Source organism: Protomyctophum parallelum (genome assembly GCF_964188405.1).
Source record: "Protomyctophum parallelum genome assembly, chromosome: 10".
NCBI lineage: Eukaryota > Metazoa > Chordata > Actinopteri > Myctophiformes > Myctophidae > Protomyctophum > Protomyctophum parallelum.
The window spans coordinates 18162703-18182272 of NC_139704.1; the positions used below are offsets into that span (position 1 = coordinate 18162703).

The following is a 19570-nucleotide window of genomic DNA, read 5'->3' on the forward strand; positions in this document are numbered from 1 at the left end:
TTTACATTTAGCTGATATACAGAAATGAAAGGAATATAATACACCCGCACACTGTGTATTTGCTCAGTACATGAGTATTTTCTTTTTAATAATGCAACGTTTGGGTCCCTCCGGACCTTCTTCAGGCATCTTCAGGCATATACAGAAAGAATTCAAGAGGCATATTATCTTCCTTATTCAAATATTTGACCATTCTTTGAGATACAGGGCCAGGCAAAGGCATCTTTGTAGGACAAATAAAATGAAATGAAAAGTGCACGGTGGAGGAGACCTTTTTTTAACCAGCCCACATGTGAATTCCTCTGCCTCTGCCACACGGACAGTATTACATTGTTGTATGAAGAACACCAGTATCAGTCCTCCAAAAAGAGCTGGCTGTATAGCAGCTGGAATACCCATGTTTCCTAGTGTTTATTTAATCTCATTCCGCTCAGAGGATCACCAATGGGGGAGTGCCCGCCATCTAGTGGTGTGATCGCTTCATTCGATGACTAAACTGAGGTTACTAAAGTAACCCAGAGTCTCTAGTATTTTTTTTTCTTTTTTTTGTTTTTTTACAAAAGTAAATTGAGAAATAAAAACAGAGTGACAAATACAAAAAAAACCCTAAAACACACACAACAAAACACAAACTCCAAATCAAGACAACCAAAGAACATTCAAAACACAAAACAATAAAACAATATATAAAATATATATATAAAAAATTAAAATAAAACTCCAATATAGTCAATATACGTAGCAGATCATGGTCCCAAACATCATCCAGACAAGACAGGTTGGCCAGTCAGGTGACAGTTGAGTCTAGTATCTTTACCCAGATTTGTATTGGGATGTTTAACTTAATGTTTCTTTTGATGGCATAGAAAGCTATTCTTGCCTTGTCCCTCAGGTCATTTACAGCTTGCTTGAAGTTACCTGTGCTGCTTCAGATGTTTAGGCCGAGATAGGTATAGTTCTTTGTATGTTCTAGTATGGTTGTATTTAGTACAAATTGTTGGTGTTGGGGACTAGATCTTTTTTGGATTATCATAACTTTAGTTTTCTTTAGGTTAATGGTCAAGGCCCATGTCTGGGAGAAAGTGTGCAGGAGATCAAGTTGCTGTTGTAGTCCTTCTTTGGTTGGAGATAGCAACACCAGATCATCTGCAAATAGTAAGCCATTGACTTCTGTGTCTACTAGGGGGATGCCCGGTGCTGTGGATTGTTCTAGTGTTTTTGCCAGTTCATTGATATAGCACTCAATATGATATATGTTAAAGAGGGTTGGACTCAGGCTGCAGCCCTGCCTAACTCCCCGTCCTTGGGAGAAGAAGTCAGTGCGTTTTCCATCAATCTTTACAGCACATTTGTTGTTGTTGTACATTGATTTTATGATGTATGTCTCTCTCTCTCTCTCTCGCTCGCTCGCTCGCTCGCTCGCTCGCTCTCTCTCTCTCTCTCTCTCTCTCTCTCTCTCTCTCTCTCTCTCTCTCTCTCTCTCTCTCTCTCTCTCTCTCTCTCTCTCTCTCTCTCTCTCTCTCTCTCTCTCTCTCTCTCCTGTCGTTTCTCTATTTTCTCGTTCTGCTCCCGTCTGCCCTGACTTTCTAAACCTTCTGCGTCTCCTCTCTCTCTCTCTCCCCTTTAATCTTTTCTCCCCATCTCTCTCCTCTCCGGTCAGACCCGGAGCATAGTGTCCAGGAGCTGGTGTATGACCTGCGCTCCCAGTGCGACGCCATCCGCATCACCAAGACGGTCCGTCCGTACCGCATGGTCATCTGCCCCGTGAACGAGAACAATGCCGCCCTCATGGTCAGCGATGGCAGGGTCATGCTGTGGGAACTCAAAGCTCACACCGGCAGGGCCCCCACAAACCCTAGGTACACACACACACACACACACGCACACACACACACACACACACACACACAGTCACACACACACACACACACACACACACACACACACACACACACACACACACACACACACACACACACACACACACACACACACACACAGTCACACACACACACAGTGTTGATTTTGACGGCTCATTTTAGTTTTAGTCATAGTCTTTTGAGTAGTTTTCATGTAGTTTGTCACCTGGAATTATTTTGCGTTAGTCTAGTTTAAGTTGACTAAATATCATAAGATTTTAGTCGACTAAATCTACAGTTGATTTAGTCAACTAAAATGTTTTTTGGTAGGTCGTAACGGTTGATTTTATACTTTCTGAAAATAGCAGATCTACAAGCTCAGAACGCATCACGCTGCATCGTGTTGTGAGCTTGTAGACATGCTATTTTCAGCATGCAACGAAGTGTAAAATTACTTTTGTCTTTTACTTATACCGGATCTCTTGTCCACTAGTCCATAAACTAGAAAGAAACCACAGTAATAATGTAGCTTTACAATCAAGTAGACGAAGCAAGGTCCGCTAACCATGAAACCATCATATACTGTAAGCTGAGATGTCATTGAATGTCCTGAGTATATAATCATGTATCTTTGATAAATTGCTTTCCACTTCCTTGATTTCCCTTATCAACTGCTGTTTCAGAGTAAAGCTTTTGATTTGTTTTAAGAGCCAAGCAATTAAAAATGAAAGTGGATCTTACCTAGGGTTTATTTGTAGACTACAAAGGCTTTTCCCCCCCTTCTCCTTAATGTGCCGCTTGGTTTGATACTGAATTAATAGGATATATTTCATAGCTGCCAGCCACGTTATTTGATGCATTTGTTGGAAGATAAAGTTCATGTTAATCGTCGCTCTGGAACAAGTAGGTTGGGGGGAAAAAAGCAGCATGCATTAGAATGAAGCACTTTAAGGACTGGGAACTGCTTGACGGTCACTATGAAAAGCACAACAAACGTGTACAGTGTTAACACGCTTGTTATGCTTTTAGGACACACTTATACAGTCTATATTGAGAGTAACATACTATTTTAATGATTAATATTATTTGTGTACAGTACGTGGTTAAACATTTATATGTATTAAAGAAGGGAACACACAGCTCTGCCCCACATTATTTAATTTATTTTAACCCATTCAGGACAGGAACCCCTTTTGGCGTTTTAAGCATCATGTTATACTTTAGCTGTTGAAAAATAGCAGATCCACAAGCTCATAGTGTGGCACCAAGTGCCGCGCTATGAGCTTGTAGAGCTGCTATTTTTTTTTTTAAATCACATACTTGAATACCGGTATATTCTTTCAAAGTGAACGTTTTGAAAAAGGTTGAGCACTACTGACATAGAAACATAGATTTCTCAGAAAACTGTTAGGATTTAGAAGCATACGCACGCACACACGCACTTACGCATGCAGTGCATACATGCATACAGTGCATACATATGCATGCACACACACATCCATCTTTATATCTTTGAAGCTATCTTTATCTTTTAATCTCTATTCTCTACACACATTCTGTAATAATGTGTTCGATATCAAAATCGGAGCACAGCGGCAGATTTGATGCGTTCCTTATTCCCGGCTACTAAGTACTACAGTATCAGGCTCTAGGTGTGCGAGGTACTTTTATTTAATACAAAAATCCCTGCTGGTCTGCCATGGTGGAGGCACCGTGGAGAAATCAAATCCCCAGTCTCGGCTGTGAGTGCTTCACCCCGGGCGCCTCACGGACACCCATAGTACTTTATTTCCCTCAGTGACGCGTTAAAGGCTGTCATCATGCATCATGCATTGGATGTACAGTATTGTTTGTGAACTTGTGAGCAGTTGACTGCCTCCCAGGTGTCACTGAGGGAAAGGAAAAGCATCACACACACAGGTCTATGTTCAGTAGATCTGCGTCAAACTCGAAACTACCTTTTAAGAAATGATTGACAACGTCAGAGACTAAAACTGTCAACTTACTTCAAAAGAAGTAGAATAATTTTTCTACTTGTTGAAACCACTTTTCTGCAGATAAAATAGTTTTATACTCAATGTGGCACTGCGTTGAGTGCTGAACCGGCTTTCTGTATATGCACTGCTGGAACAGTAATTTTGCCGCCTGGATCTGATTGGGGAAATACAAAACAAAACAAATCTTCTTCTTTCGTATGTCGGCATCAAAATGTCCAACTCTGTATTGTGCAGCCACACCCTCGTATCTAGGGCCACCAGCTCAGTGGCCTTGTGGTTAGAGTGTCCGCCCCGAGACTGGGAGATAGGCTCCTCGACAAGGCTTACTTACATTTTCACGCTCGTCTCTGGTCCCAGTAGGAAGAGGCCCTCCACTGAAGGTGGTCCATACAGGGGATAGGTGTTTACTATGTGGTTGGTAGTCTTCTCAAGCTCGAGTGCGGGGCAGCTTGAAATACTGTCTGTACTGTCTCATTATAGTCTGGAGCAATGGAAGCAATGGAAGCTCGGATCATAAGTAAGCAATAAAGTGGAAGTGGAGCCTCCTCCCCACTTCCGTTTCGTCTTTACAGTCGCACAACATTTATCCTAATATAAATGGAAATAATCTAAGCATATATAGCTTGCTGCTTAGCAGGAATAGAAATACAATGTTTTTAATTTAAAGATATTTTAAATTATGAACGGAAATGGCATGTCCCTTACTCTGATTTCGGGAGGTGTAGTTCCAGACTCGAGATTGTGGAATAGTTGTCTGGCTACACGAGACTACCGACCACATAACTTAACTAAATAAATCACAGGCAGGCACCATGAATAGAGATGGCGCTCGGTCATAAGGGGGAGGCGTCATAAGGCGCCATGTGGCACTGAGACGGTTAAGAGTGAATCCACAACACACGCAATAAAACAAACGGATCCTTAAAATAATGGGTGCACGGCTGATGGCCCAGTGGTTACACCAACACCACGTACCACATGTGATGCCTGACAGTGTGCCCCGGATTCGATTCCCGAGCCCAGCGGCGCATTTGCTACATGTCACTCCCCAACTCCCCAGTTCACTGTCTCTCTCCACTGTACTATCGAAAAATGAAGGAGAAAAGCCATGCAGCAAATCTTAAAATAATGGTCCCTCCTCTGTTGTTTCAGTTCGGGCCTGTCTCCGCTCTACTCGCCTGTGTCGTTCTGTGGGGCTCCACTGGCTCAGAACCAGAAACGAATCCTGGACCTGTCCCTCAACACTATGATCGGTAGGTCTCTGTGTGTGTCAAGGCTACTTGATAGTCTTTTATTGGCCTCATGTGAGATGCGTGCTGGGCCCGAGGCTGCCCCTTAGCGCTCTCCATCCGTCTATCTCTACCCGGTGTGCCTGCATCAATGTGCCCACACAGAGCTGAGTCATTATCTCTCACACTGAATGGTCCCCTCGCACAGACAACTCCCCCAGGGCTACTCCCCCTGACCCTTCCTCTGCTCCCTCTCTTTGTCTTTATCATCACGCCTCCCTTATCTTTTCTCTCTCTCTCTCTCTCTCTCTCTCTCTCTCTCTTGCTCTCTCACTGAGCTCTCTTCCAGTCTCCATTATCAGTGGTGGAAAGTAACTAAGTACATTGTACTTACTTACCTACTGTACTTAACCAATTTTGACCTGGGAACGATTCTATAAATGTCTTCTAAATCCTGACAGTTTTCTGAAAAAGCTATGTTTCTATGTCAGTTGTTCTTCGATTTTTCAAAAATAGCAGACCTACAAGCTCGTAGCGCGCTATGAGCTTGTAGATCTGCTATTTTTTAATAGCTAAAGCATAACATAATGCTTACACCAAGTACAATTGTTAAGTACAATTTTGAGGTACTTTACTTAAGTATTTCCAATTTCTAATAATTTTACTTCTACAGTCTACTCCACTGCATCTCAGAGGCAAATACTTTTACTCCACTTTGTAGATTTTGATTATTATTACAAAACATACATTATCCACTTCAGCCCTATATACATTTCGGCCATTTATTTCGGCCGATCTACAAGCTCACAATGCATGTAGATCTGCTACTTTGAAAATATTTTTATACATTTGAAAACTTGAAATGTGACATTCTGCACAATGAGTACTTTCTACTTTTGGTACTTTAAGTATATTTTAATGCAAATACTTTTGTACTTTTACTCAAGTACATTTTGAATTCAACACTTTTACTTGTAATGGAGTAGTTCTACATTGCAGTATTGATACTTTTCCTTAAGTAAAACTTTTGAGTACTTTTTACACCACCGCCATTAGCCACATTCTCTTCCTCCCCTCACTATTGGATTAGTCAACCCTGTCTCACCCAAACAAGGTGAAATAGCACAGATTGGCAATTCCGTGCATACAATACTACGCCTCAGTCGCGGTCAAAACAGTAGTAGTATAATATGTACAGATTTTGGGGTTTTCTCTACGTGTATGTACATAATTGCCAATCCGTGCCATGTCACCGTGTGTGGGTGAGATCGTGCTGGGAATAAGACTGCTTATCAGAACATGTTGTATTCAGCAAGAGTCGAGATGCCATCGAGCGCTGGGCCCTCAGGGATATACAGTACAACAGTAGTTGTGATGTTTGCTCCATCTCCCATGCACACCTATACTCTCTTACTTCCTCTCTCTTTCTGTTGGTGTGGTTGACTGCTACTTTTTTGGTCTGTTGCTGACTAATGCACTTGTCATAGTTATGTTATATAACTTTATTATGTCATAATGATTGTTATATTATGTGAACCTTTTTATTGAAATGGATATTATATATCCCCTTGAGATGTATCATCTCATTTTTGAGGGAGTTTATCTGATTTATGACCTAGGGACATGGTCCCTGCTTTGGTCCCTGATACTAAAGACAAGTGGTGATAGTCTGACATTGGGATTGCACCTGGAAGGACCTTGGATTACCCTTATTGCCAGAGTGAAAGCAAAAATAATATCCATTTTGACATACATACTTCAGATACATTTTATATCAACTTGATTAATGCTAGCCTTGATTTCAAAATCACTGTAGCCTTGAATTCAACACACTAAGGCTGCAACTCAAAATGATTAGTCTTTGGCCACTATGTCCATAGTTAAATACACATAGATACCTCATTGCAGCCGCCATATTATGAATGGCCAGCCATGCCTATGTACTGTATGTCTATTGAAGAAGGAGGTTTCTTAATAATTAAAATCGTCATAACTTGCGGAATTTTCAGCCGATTTGGAAGTGATTGTTACAAAGGACAGACATGGAGTTATGGATCCAGCTGGATGGTTACATCCAAAAAGCATACTTTCATACCACAATACTTTTATCTAAACCACATAACAGTAATCTAACAATTAATGAACAAAAGCGCTGTCCACAATGGTTGTCCACAGCCTGTCTGCTGCCCCCTTCTCCTCAGTGGCTTGAGCAATTGGTCTCAATTTTCACACAGGCATTGGCCATTAGCATATGCACAAAATAACGCCCGCTTTTCACTTTCCCAAAATGTAAGATGTTTATTAGCGTCTTTATATCAATTTTAGACCCTGATGTTTAGCCTATGGGACAGCTACTGTATGAGACCTATCTTCGCCATGGTTTGTGCTGCGCCAGGCACTCGCGCAACTTTGCATTGACTTTGTATGTAATCACGCCACTCTAACCATCCAAGTCTGAACGCACCTTTAGGCCCTAACCGCACCAATGCTTCGCCATGCAACTCCTTGCAACCGAACAGTTGCGAGTAGTTTCATGCAGCCACTATCCCAATGGCAGTTGCAAGGAGTTGCATTGGTGTGACATGTCCTTAAATAAAACTGTTTTGTTGCATTGTTGCGTTACACACAGTCTCACTGCGCACCCGCTCTGTTCCCCACACTGTTTACACAGACACAAAGCTGATTTAATTCACCATACAAGCACAGAGATTCAGGTTGTCTTATTGGCACACGTAGCTCAAACAGCTTCAACATCAACATTACCTGCTCATGGTTCTGGAAGCGACAGGTCTGTGTGCACAAGCGTCTGTGTATCTCTGTTCACTGTGTGTGTGTGTGTGTGTGTGTGTGTGTGTGTGTGTGTGCGTGTGCACTTGTGTATTACTGATAAATGGAGCACTACGCACCCTGTGTGTGTCATCGCTCCCAGCCATGGGGCGTGGGTGTGTGAGTCGTGTTGGGACTGTTTAGGAGCGGGTGTATGTGTGTTCTTTGCGAAGCCGGGACTGTGCAGGTGTGTGTGTGTGTCTGGGAGGGGGGGGGGGGGGGGGTACTCACTGATAAATGGAGCAAAATGCATCCTGTGTGTGTGTGTGTGTGTCCACATGATGACGGGTCGCTTGCGTGCGTGCATGCGTGTGTTCCAGCCACGCGTGTGTGCTGGAACTGTTTAGGAGCGGGTGTGTGTCTGTCTAATATGCTGACGGGTCACACATAGCTTTGCTCGCACATGCGTGTGTTACTTTCAGTCCCTGATATACTGTGCACAGCGCATAACCCACACTCACTACACACTTTGGCTTTTCATATGCCCCAACGGGAATGGACTAGTAGTAATAAAACATAACAATCTCTGTCTCCAGTCACTGAAATAGACTTATGAAATATGCAGTCGTCTGCATCCAGCATGTTTGCTATTCTGGTCAGAACACAGCTATCGATTTTGAAATGCTGGAATCTTGACCATCAATTAGAGAAAATGGCAAATACAAATGAAATAGACACTGGCAGTTAGTCTGTGTTCTATATGTAATGGCAATACGGTACTCCAACATGTCACCCTAAATCGGAAGAAAATAGAACTAGTACAGTAAAATAACTAAAATCCCTGTAGCACTATAATATGGTACAAAAACACTGAGTTGCCCTGCTTGCTCTACTTGTTGTTGCGTTGTGTTGCAACCCTGTGCAAGTTTTGTTTACGAGGGCTAAAGGTCAAACAGAGATAGGATAGGATCCAACAGGAAGCACGCACATCCCCAGAAATTATACAGGTGCTGGTCAAAAATACATACAACGTCAGGTATACCTGATGAAGACCCACACGGGTGGAAACGTTGTACCTCCTTATAGACATTTCCCTGGGAGCAGTGAAACAGTGTGCGAACATCCCTTCCTTTTCACTAAAGGTCAAACAGACATTTACATTTTTGAGCGGCGCCCCTCACTTCACATGGGTGTGATTTGTATTCATATGGTCCAATGTAAATGCCAAAAACACTTATTTGTAAAATGTCAGGCCTAGGTAATGTCTACCTATCTATGACTATGAATCCTATAGTAGTTTTATTATTTCCTATCATGTTATTGCACAGTTAGACTATAAGACTATAATACCACTCTTTCAGGTGAGCATACTCTCTCCAATGGAATGAGTATTCCTAACATGCTATCACGTTGCATGGAGTGAAAACCCAATGGATTTTTAATCAACGCCTATAATGAGATAATTGCGAGGTTGAAATGTGTAGTCGTCTGGTGTGGTTACCACACCAGACGTCCATTATTACTCTTTTATAGTGTGGAGGCAAATGGACGTCTGGTGTGGTTACTACACCAGACGTCCATTTTCCTCCACCTGTTATGTGGTAGAAGAATGTGAACGGACAGAACAGAAAGTCCACCCACTAGGCAATTTTATTATAGGATAGGATTTGATCTGCCAGTGACACGTGACACAATTACATTGTAGTACATTGTTAATGACCAAAACCCTGAATCAGCCATCACTCTTTATAGCCTCTGCTCCGCCGTCAAACACATTACAATAACAGGCTTAATGAAATGAACAGAATATTGGCCTTTTTTCTGGCATCTGCTGCATGCTGCGGTCAAATTAAGCTTCTCCAATTTAGTAAAACGCACAACTTTGGATCAGGTTGCTGAAGGCAATTTAGGAGTTGTATTGGTAAAGCAACGCTAATGAGCTTCATTTGGACATGTGCCAAGATCCATTTCAGGACACTGTTGAAATAAAATGGGCACATGTAGATGGGAGTGACTTCTACAATAAGACCATCAGGCTAAATGGATCAATTCAATATAAGTGTAATATCTCATTGGATGTTTGCTGTGTAGTAAACATTTTAATTTCCATTTGTGATGGTGGTCTTTGACAATCCTGTGCCAAAAAAGAATACCACATACAGTAACTTGACTTAAAGTATAGAATATCACTACGATTGAGAGAAAGTACACATCTGTAAGCTCTCTCATCGCACAACATTGGGACTCTCTGGTTTTGGGATTCAGTAACATAAGGTTAGGCTCCCTGGTTTGAGGGGCCGGTGGAATTCTATTATTTTCCCAACAACAATATACATTACTGTTAAACAGCGGTTTAAATCCAGTATTTCAACTGACTGACGAATTTCCAATCTGAAAACCCGGAAGCACACGCTTCTTTGTCGCCCGGCACTACTGTCAAGTTTTATTCTGTTAGCTTTTGAGCTCTTAAAACTATTATATTTTTAATTTCATCTAAAGGTGTCACTTAAAAATGGTGTATTAAATGCAATTGGCACAAACTAAAGAACTAAAAATACTGGCGTATACAGGGCTTAACCCACCCCCTGCCTGGAACGCAAGAAACGCAAATAAATTAAATTCCCCGTGCGTGCCACGAACGCATTTTGCGTTCTATTGGGGTCCCCCCGTTATATGAAAATGTCATCTCTTACGTGCACATCAATGTTACCCCCGAACCTCTATCTTTAAAGACGTGGCCACAGCACGAAAAACAAAAACACCATGCACAAATTAATGAGTAACCTATTGAATCCGAGTCAAAACAAGCTAAGACAACACTGACAGCCGCAACCACAGAGAGAAAGAGACGTGGCCGGCTCCCGGCACACACACACACACACACACACACACACACAGTCACACACACACTGTGCTGTGTCAGAGAGACGAAACACGTTGCCCAGGCATGTGCGCACACACACACACACACACACACACACACACACACACACACACACGGCTCGCCTCTCACCGAGTTGTGTCTCAAAGAAAATCGCACTCGCACCACGGTGATCTCAGCTCTGCGCAGTATACACGCGCACACACACACACACACACACACACACACACACACACACACACACGCACACACACACACACACACACACACACACACACACAGAAGCACAGCCCCCACTCCACACTCCCAACAAAGCGAACGCGTGGTGTCATATTTCAAGTGGACGGTCCTAAAAATGCTGAGGTCCCCCCCCCCCCAAGCACACACACACACACACACACACACACACACACACACACACACAGGAGGTGTGAGCGAGCAAAGAAAGTGACAAAAAATGTCCCTGATTGCCTCCATCGGTGTCAGTTGAACAACAGAAGCAATGTTTCCTTACCTGCAAAACGTCTCGGAAAACGACTATCCTTGTGAAAATGCAAATCAAAACTTTTTTCCCTCGTCCAAGATTGATCCGAAGCCATCCCATGTCCACTGTCCACGTGCAAAATGCATATAAAACTTATTTCCCTCATTGTCAATCCAACGATCTCAGAATAAAAGTATACAAATTCTCGCATTTATTTGCGTGCATGCATGCGCGTCCTGCCCTGAGTCCATCTCCAGCGAGTCTATCAGACTGATAATCCAATCCATGCAACCAGATCCACCGTGCACAAATAAAACGTATTTCCTCTGTACACCGTGCACAATGCAAATAAAACCCTCGATATTGTCCAATTTGTCATCAAACGATTGATCAGAATAACACTATCTTTCTGCTTTGCATGCAATCCTGTCCTCGTCCCACTTCAACGAGTCTAGGGGTCTGGGGTCTAGGGGTCTGGGGTCTAGCAAACCGATTGGTTAAACCTTTCCAACAATGGCATGGTAGCTGGGCAGATCAACATGTCCGGTGTTGCCAGGGATGGTGATAGAAACAAGCAACAAGGATCATGACAAAAATGCACATAACATACAATCAAATGGCTTTATTGGCATTAGAAACGTAAATATTATATAATGTAAGTAACCAATAACCAAAGGAAGTGATTCAAAGTTGTATTATGTTTCTAAATTAGTATTACGATTCCATTGTTTACGTATTTTTGACGATTGTGATTGGACGGTTGTTGCCAGGTTGCTTGTGAGTGAAACAAGCAACCAGGTTCATGAAATATTGCACAGTGTTTTAGACGTCTTTTATAAGTCTTTTAGACGTCTCGCGCACGTGTTGGTGCGCGTTCCAAATGTAAGTGTGTGTGTCCATGTGACTGTGTGTTGTACTACACCGCCATCTCATGGCCACAGTGCCACAGTGCAATGAGCTAAGTGCACCACCATGGTGTGGCCATGAGATGGCAGTGTAGTACATGCAATACAGAGTATAATTCAAATCAGCTATTTGAAAATAGCAGATCTATAAGCTCACAGCGCGTCTGACGTGTTGTGAAAAGAGAACCCCTTTAGGTTTTTTTTTTTTTTTTTTTTAATTTTTTTCTTTATTTTTTTTTCAATTTTTGTCAATTTTTTTTTTCATTTTTTTTTCAATTTTTTTTTTCATTTTTTTTTTTTTTTTTTTTTTTTTTAAATCTTTTTCATTTCAATTTTTTTCCTTTCCTTTTTTTTTTTTTTTTCATTTTTTTTTCTTCAATTTTTTTTCTTCATTTTTTTTTTTTTTACCATGCTGCATTCAGAGCCTCACATGTACATAGTGGAACATAATGGAATAGTGTTCTTTTTTCCACATTAAAGTAAACAAACGTAGCTTTAATTTGATATATGGCGTGAATATGTGGCCATAGTAGACATTCTGAAATTCAGTTAGAAGCTAACTGAAACTTCAGATGGCTATATCTCCAATTACTGGTTTTCGGACCGTGTACCACCATTTATTCAAGTGTTGATATCTACATAACAGAACATAGTTATCAACTCAGTTTATTTTTTCCATGAAAGCAAACATGAAAATCCTTCTTTTGAAATATTCCGTGTCATTGGAGCCCCACCAGAGATTATTCTATACATTTCTAAAAGTAGGGGATTTAACATTGGCAGGACCAATTGGCATTATAAAGACAGCCTTGGCGATAAATGTGTTAAAGTTCTCAGTCCTGGGGACTGATTTCAGTCCTGAGGATTTCATAGGGGTCATTTAATGGCATCAGTGCAGATTTGTAAAAAATCATTTTTAGTCTTGGGATTTTTTGGGGCTTTAAGACCTGCGTATAGGGGTGAATTAATTAATTAGCGTTGGCGTTTAATGTCTTAACATTGATACTTTGATACGCGTTGTATTATGGGCATCCAGGACAGACCATTAACCCATTTAGACCTGAGGGCATCCGCACCTGTGTCACCTTATAGCGTTTAACCACTTTAACCATTATTTTAAACTTTAACTGTTGAAAAATAGCAGATCTACAAGCTCATAGCGCGGCACCGAGACCGAGTGCTGCACTACGAGCTTTTTATTTTTGAAAATCATGAAAATGTGTGCAATTCTTTGAATATATATTAATAACATTTTAACTCAAATCTTTGAGGTCCCTGGAACAACATATTTTCAGATGGGGGTTGGGGGCCAAATACATATAATATTTGGGGTCCTTGACATGAAAACGTTGGAGCACCACCGACAGAGAAACATATAGGTTTTTCCAGAAAACTGATTTAGAAGGCATTTGTGGAATCTGGTCTCAGGTCTTAACCCCTGGCCTACAATTAACGGAAAAAACTGAATTAATCTAAAAATCTAAACCTCCCGTTCACGGAAAAGACGGAATGACAATCAATATCAGTTATCGGGGGGTCAAAAGAGCAAAAATTAATATTTTTTCGCTAATATCACTAATGTTGGATGTAATTTACCAAAAAACGGCCGAAATCCGCGTGATCGTGCGCTATCGTGCACGCGCGCTGTCTCTATGTGCGTCGCTGTAAAAAATGTGATATTTTGCGATGTTTAGCAATCCGGACCAGCCAAGCTAGTGACTAGGGTCAAAATACTGCCGGATGTTGTTGATCGTTGAACCGGAAGTGACTTAGGAAGATCCGTCTATTTTGGCCAAAATCAGCATAATGGTGCTTTCCCGCCATCTGGTGGCAATTCGAGAGAATACACTAGGAATGAAAAAAAAACATCTCTTCAAACCACCAGATCTTTCTTGTATGTTAAAACGATGAATTAAAATTTGTTACCCAAACAAAAAAATTGGGATTGGCAGTCCAAGGGTTTTAATGGGGCTAATACTGCTGTTGCGTGTGTGGATCTCCAGGACAGACGCTGATCGGAGGTGAAGTTCCTCCCCCATCGTCCGGCCAACAGGAGGTCCAGTTGAAGTTTCTCCTGACGGGCCTGCTCTCTGGTCTGCCGCTGCCGCCGTTCGCTCTCCGCATGTGTCCACCGCTCACCACCAAGAACATCAACCACTACCAGCCCCTGCTGGCTGTAGGTGAGTAGTGCTGCCCACCCACACAGGCACACATGAACGCACGCACACACACACACTCACACTGATTCACACACGCTCAAGCGTTACCGAAATGCCTGATTGGCAACCAGGAAGTCATAACACAGACAGGAGGATCAAGAAATCAAAGAAAAATGAAATACAAATAGAAGATACAAATACATATTTTTAAGAAATCCACAAAACGGTACACCTGCATGCTCCCTTCAATCAGAGTCGCTGTCTGAACTTGAGCCACTGGAACTGCCGCTGCCAAATTCTGTTGAGCTACTGCTCCCACTGGCACGGTTTTGTTTCTTGATTTGGCTTGTTAAAGTTCCAACCTACTCTTGTAGGTTCCATTTCCAGGACAGGAGCCTGAAGTATATGTCCATTTAGTTTCCAGTGAAGTAACGCCAGCGCGTTATGTCCAAGTAGTGTCTCCATTCAAAACGTGAACCTTTTTCCATTCATCTTATTATTCGTGCAATGTTCCAAAACAGAGCTACAGCTATATCGTCGTGACAAGTGACAACTATTAAATATCTAATACTGTAAGTTTACAGTTTACAATCAATCAGCCTCTCAAACCCATGGCTTGTTCCAATGTGTAACGTGTGTCGTGCCGGCAACCCCCCAAAATAACAGACATACAAGCTGTCCATATAGTGCTGGTCTCCAGCAGTTACTAAGAGTGTGCTCACAGTACGGCCTCGATTTGAGTACAATGCTAAGAAGAGCATAACTCTGATTTCTACCTGTCTGGAATGTCATTAAAAGAATGCAAAGAGACCAAATATCTAGGTCATTTTATAACAAATTGATCTCTGATGACAGAGATATTTTTAGACAGCGACGTAACTGTATGCTATGGCCAACACACAATTTCTGCTCTGTTCCAATGAAAATCTCACTTTTTAAAGCATATTGTACTCCGCTGTACACTGCCCACTTGTGGCGACACTACAAAAAAGGCAGCCTGCAAAAAATGACAGTGGTCTATAATAATAATAATATAATAAACTGCATGAGACTGCTGCTCAAAGCCCCAAGATGCTGTAGTGCCAGTCAAATGTTTGTAGAAATCAATGTACCCACTTGCCCTGCTGTGCTACGAAACCTGATGTATAGATTTATGTGCAGGTTAACAGACTCTGTGAACAGCATCATTGTAGCACTTACTAACCCTGCTAAGAGCTCTGTCAGGCTGTCATCTAAGCTGTGGACTCACTGGCGTTCTAGCCTGTATGTACCGAGATAAGTCCCCCCTGTTTCTTTATGCTTTGTTTATTTATAGTTTGTTTACTTTTGTGTTTTTATGTTTTATGTGTTCCGCCCTATGGACCTCCCTGTGAGCGTCTTGAATAAAGTTTGAATTGAATTTAATTGAAAATGTCGACACGCCGTTTCATGGCGTGTTGACAGCTTGCAGATCTGCTCTTTTGGACACAATATAATCAATGATGCACGACGCGCAATGGAATATGGCTACAACTAATATATTTTTGTAACCTACTAAGCCTGTAGGTAGTACTGTAACATTACATTGGCAAGGTGGGCAACATATATGGAACTTGACGTTAATGCAGTGAACATTAATTACTTAGGCCTCTTTTCCACTATGGGGTGGAACAAGAACCAGAACTAGAACTTTCCAGATCCACCCCCCACCCCCCCCCCCTATTCCCCCACTGCTGAGTAGCTCGGCCGGCAGCCCCCCCACCCCCTTGGCACGGCCGGGGGGGTCCCGGAATACAGAGATATTCATGTTTAAATAATGACTGGTTATTATTCAACAGTGGTGGAAAGTAGCTGTATATAGTATTGTACTTAAATACATTTCGGCCATTTGAAAATAGACAAACTACAAGCTCGATGAGACACGTGAGCTTGTAGATTGTCTATTTTCAAATTTATTTGCTTTATTGTACTTTTTTAAACCAATAATATGAACATATTTTTATATGCCACATGTGCCACAGCTGTGGCAGCCACATGCCACAGCTGTCACATATATTTCCTATACATAATACATATACTGTATATGCACATACTGTAGTTTATATGAACATGGATATATGCAGCTATTATAATATTAGAGAACTTGTACCCGACACATGGCAAGAAACCCAAAGCCACAACAGCTACGTCGCTATTGCAACACCCACAACACCATCTTACACACTACACCCACACACACTCACACGGCAGTGACGTCACACACTTACCTTCGCAGTGTTCGGGACCTATCTCCAACACTGTTGCCCTTTCATCACGCTAAATTCGCCAGGTCTATGCAAGTGAGCACAAATTACATGTGAGAAAATTAATTCACAAGCCCACAAATGCCAATCAACACACACTACGACTCGCTTACAATTCGCGAACCTGACAACACTGCCCTGTCTTCTAATAGGCCCACACTAGCTCTCAGAAGTCAGAATCTGATCCTGATCTCCCGCAGGAGAAGAGAAACAAGGAAGACGAAGGAGAGGAATTGTAGCCTCACGATTTTGCTTATTCCTTCTAAATCTCTGTATTTAAACTATAACTCACTCAGCGAATCTCTTAGTTACATCAACATTGTACTTTGTCAGTAGTTTGTTTGTTCCTAAATATTACGATTACACAGATCACTTTTGCTATTTTCGCCTGCCAGCCAACTGCCGAGTACACACGCCTGCACACACACGCACACGCACGCCTGGCTTGCACACACACACACGCACGCCTGGAAGCCACGATCTCTCTCTCTCTCTCTCGCCACACACACACACACACACACGGCGGCGGCGCGGCAGCGAGACAGGACGTTATAATCTTGAGTTTCATTAAATAACTGTCTTTCTCCGCACGCGCACGTGCGCACACAACATTATTCAAGTGAAATGCATAACGCCAATATTGGGCTAATATAGGCTACCAATATGTGGGTAGCCTACAGGGATTTACCCACGGAATGAATATATATATATATATATATTCATCTATACCAGGGCTGCCCACACTTTTTTTTTTACTTCAAACTTTACTTTCAAAACGACCAGCTAAATAAACGACCAAATAAAACTATCATCCCATTGCAGAAAATAGTTACAAAATGTAATTGAGGCTACATACAGTGGTGTCCCCTTCGTCTGTACCAGGCTGACTTCTATAGGTTTTGAAAGGTACCTTTATTTATTTTTTCTTTATTTACCCAGGGAAGTAGCTGAGCACAGGTGCTCATTTTCAGCAACGCCCTGCACATCGAAACACACACACACACACACACACACACACACACACACACACACACACACACACACACACACACTCACACACTCACACACTCACACACACACACACACACACACACACACACACACACACACAAAATGTCATGTCAAAGGTACCTCTGGAAGCCACACCTCTGATGGGTCGGGTTTAGTCTTAAGGGGTGTGTTTTTTTCACCCACTGTGTAAAACAATGAATGGACGGTAGGTGGCAGTAGTACAGAGGCCAAAGAAACGCACAAACGCACATGGAATGGGAAATGGAGGGGGGAAATGGAAATGGTAGGGTTTTTATTTTTGGGATTTGACTTTTCTACTGATGATTGTACGCAACAACAACTATTGCATTGTGTGTTTGAGCTGACAGGCCCTTTTTTATGTCAATCAATCAAGTCATCTCAGGTCATCTCAAGCAGCAGATGCAAAAATAGTTTTTTATATTAAAATTATATATATTTTTAGGGCCATGTCATGTGCTCTACCTGCAAACACTTTGTGATCTATAACTTTTGGGCACCGCTTAACGTCAGATCAGGGGTTTTGTCGGCCAGCGCCAAAAATGCTCCCCGACAGCATAATCGGAGCAAATACCGGGCAGTGTGTATGAGCCATAACGTGTTGACTACACTACACTACACTAATAAGGACACATAATAATAACTAATAACCCATCCGTTACTACATGTGGAGTCAACTCCCGCAATTTCCTTCTTCCCATAGTGCGCGGCAAAGTAACTCTGGGATGAGCGAAATTCTAGTTTTACAATAATTGGCGGCATGCTGAAAATAGACGATCTTGTGTAAAAACAGTCATTACGACGGCATCAAGGCCCGCCAAAATACATTTTAGTCGACTAAATCAACTGTAGATTTAGTCGACTAAAATCTTATGATATTTAGTCGACTAAAACTAGGCTATCACTAAAACATTGCAGGTGACTCAAATGAAACTAAAACAAAATGAAAACTATTCAACAGACTATGACTAAAACTAAAATAAAAGTTTAGCTCCGAAAAAAACCCCACTGTTTTTTTTGTGTTTTTCCTCTGAAATACACAATGGCCAGTGTCTAGCGTCCTGATTAGCGTAGCTCTAGAGATGAGCAGCCCGGAGCTGTGTAATCACAGCAGTGTTTGTCAGACACGCGCGTCTCAAGGACACAGCACACACACACTCAACTGTGCATATGTATAGGTAGGAAAGGCACAAGCATTGCACACACAAAATAATAATAACTTGTAAAAAATGCATTGTGTATTGTTTCATCATACATAATCTCATTAACAACTGAATTTATGTGATTGGTTAAATTTACGTCATATTTGGCAGACATTTGACCTAATTGCTATTGTCAATGGCAAATATTGAGACGTGTGAGGACAAAAGCTGCATAGGAGGGGCTGTACATGTGGAGTCAACTCCCGCAATTTCCTTCTTCCCATAGTGCGCGGCAACGTAACTCTGGGATGAGCGGCCGCAAAATTCTAGTAGGCTATATTTGCCGATATCGATTTCCTTTCCATGTGGGGAGTGGGACAACAGTAAAACACCCGTTTTAAATGCATTAGACCAGTTGTTCTCCAACCTTTACCTGTCTACAATATTTTGCTTAAACTGCAAGAGAAAAAAATATCTCATATAGGCTATAGCTCATATGATGATAAATGATAACCCACCTTTTGAATATAACATTTAACATTGTGTGGGTTGCAATTATAGTGCCTCTTGAGCAGATTGAGCAAATTGTGCCATAACATCCAGTCCAGTTGTAATGTCAATATCAAGAAATGTGCAAATACAAATCATTTATCCGTTGTGCTAGTTGAATTTAATTCTTCCAATGTGTAGTATTGTGTACAGCACATTTCTAGTAATGATATGCCTAATGCCTTGCCCTGAAAAATAAAGAAATTTCTGTTCTGGCAATTTAGAATAGATCATATGGCGCTCTCGCGTGAGAGCACACGCACGCAAACACATACACGCACACGCACG

General features: G+C 41.8%; 1 protein-coding gene across 5 annotated transcripts in view; it reads left to right on the forward strand.

The window, feature by feature from the left end:
- wdr11 (WD repeat domain 11) overlaps positions 1-19570 on the forward strand; it is a 126426-nt gene that overhangs the window by 30975 nt on the left and 75881 nt on the right. For all 5 annotated transcript variants that reach the window (XM_083774578.1, XM_083774579.1, XM_083774580.1 and 2 more), the window contains 3 exons: positions 1661-1859; positions 5009-5109; positions 14125-14301. In XM_083774578.1, coding sequence (XP_083630704.1) covers positions 1661-1859; positions 5009-5109; positions 14125-14301 — 477 coding nt within the window. The remainder of the gene's footprint in view (positions 1-1660; positions 1860-5008; positions 5110-14124; positions 14302-19570) is intronic.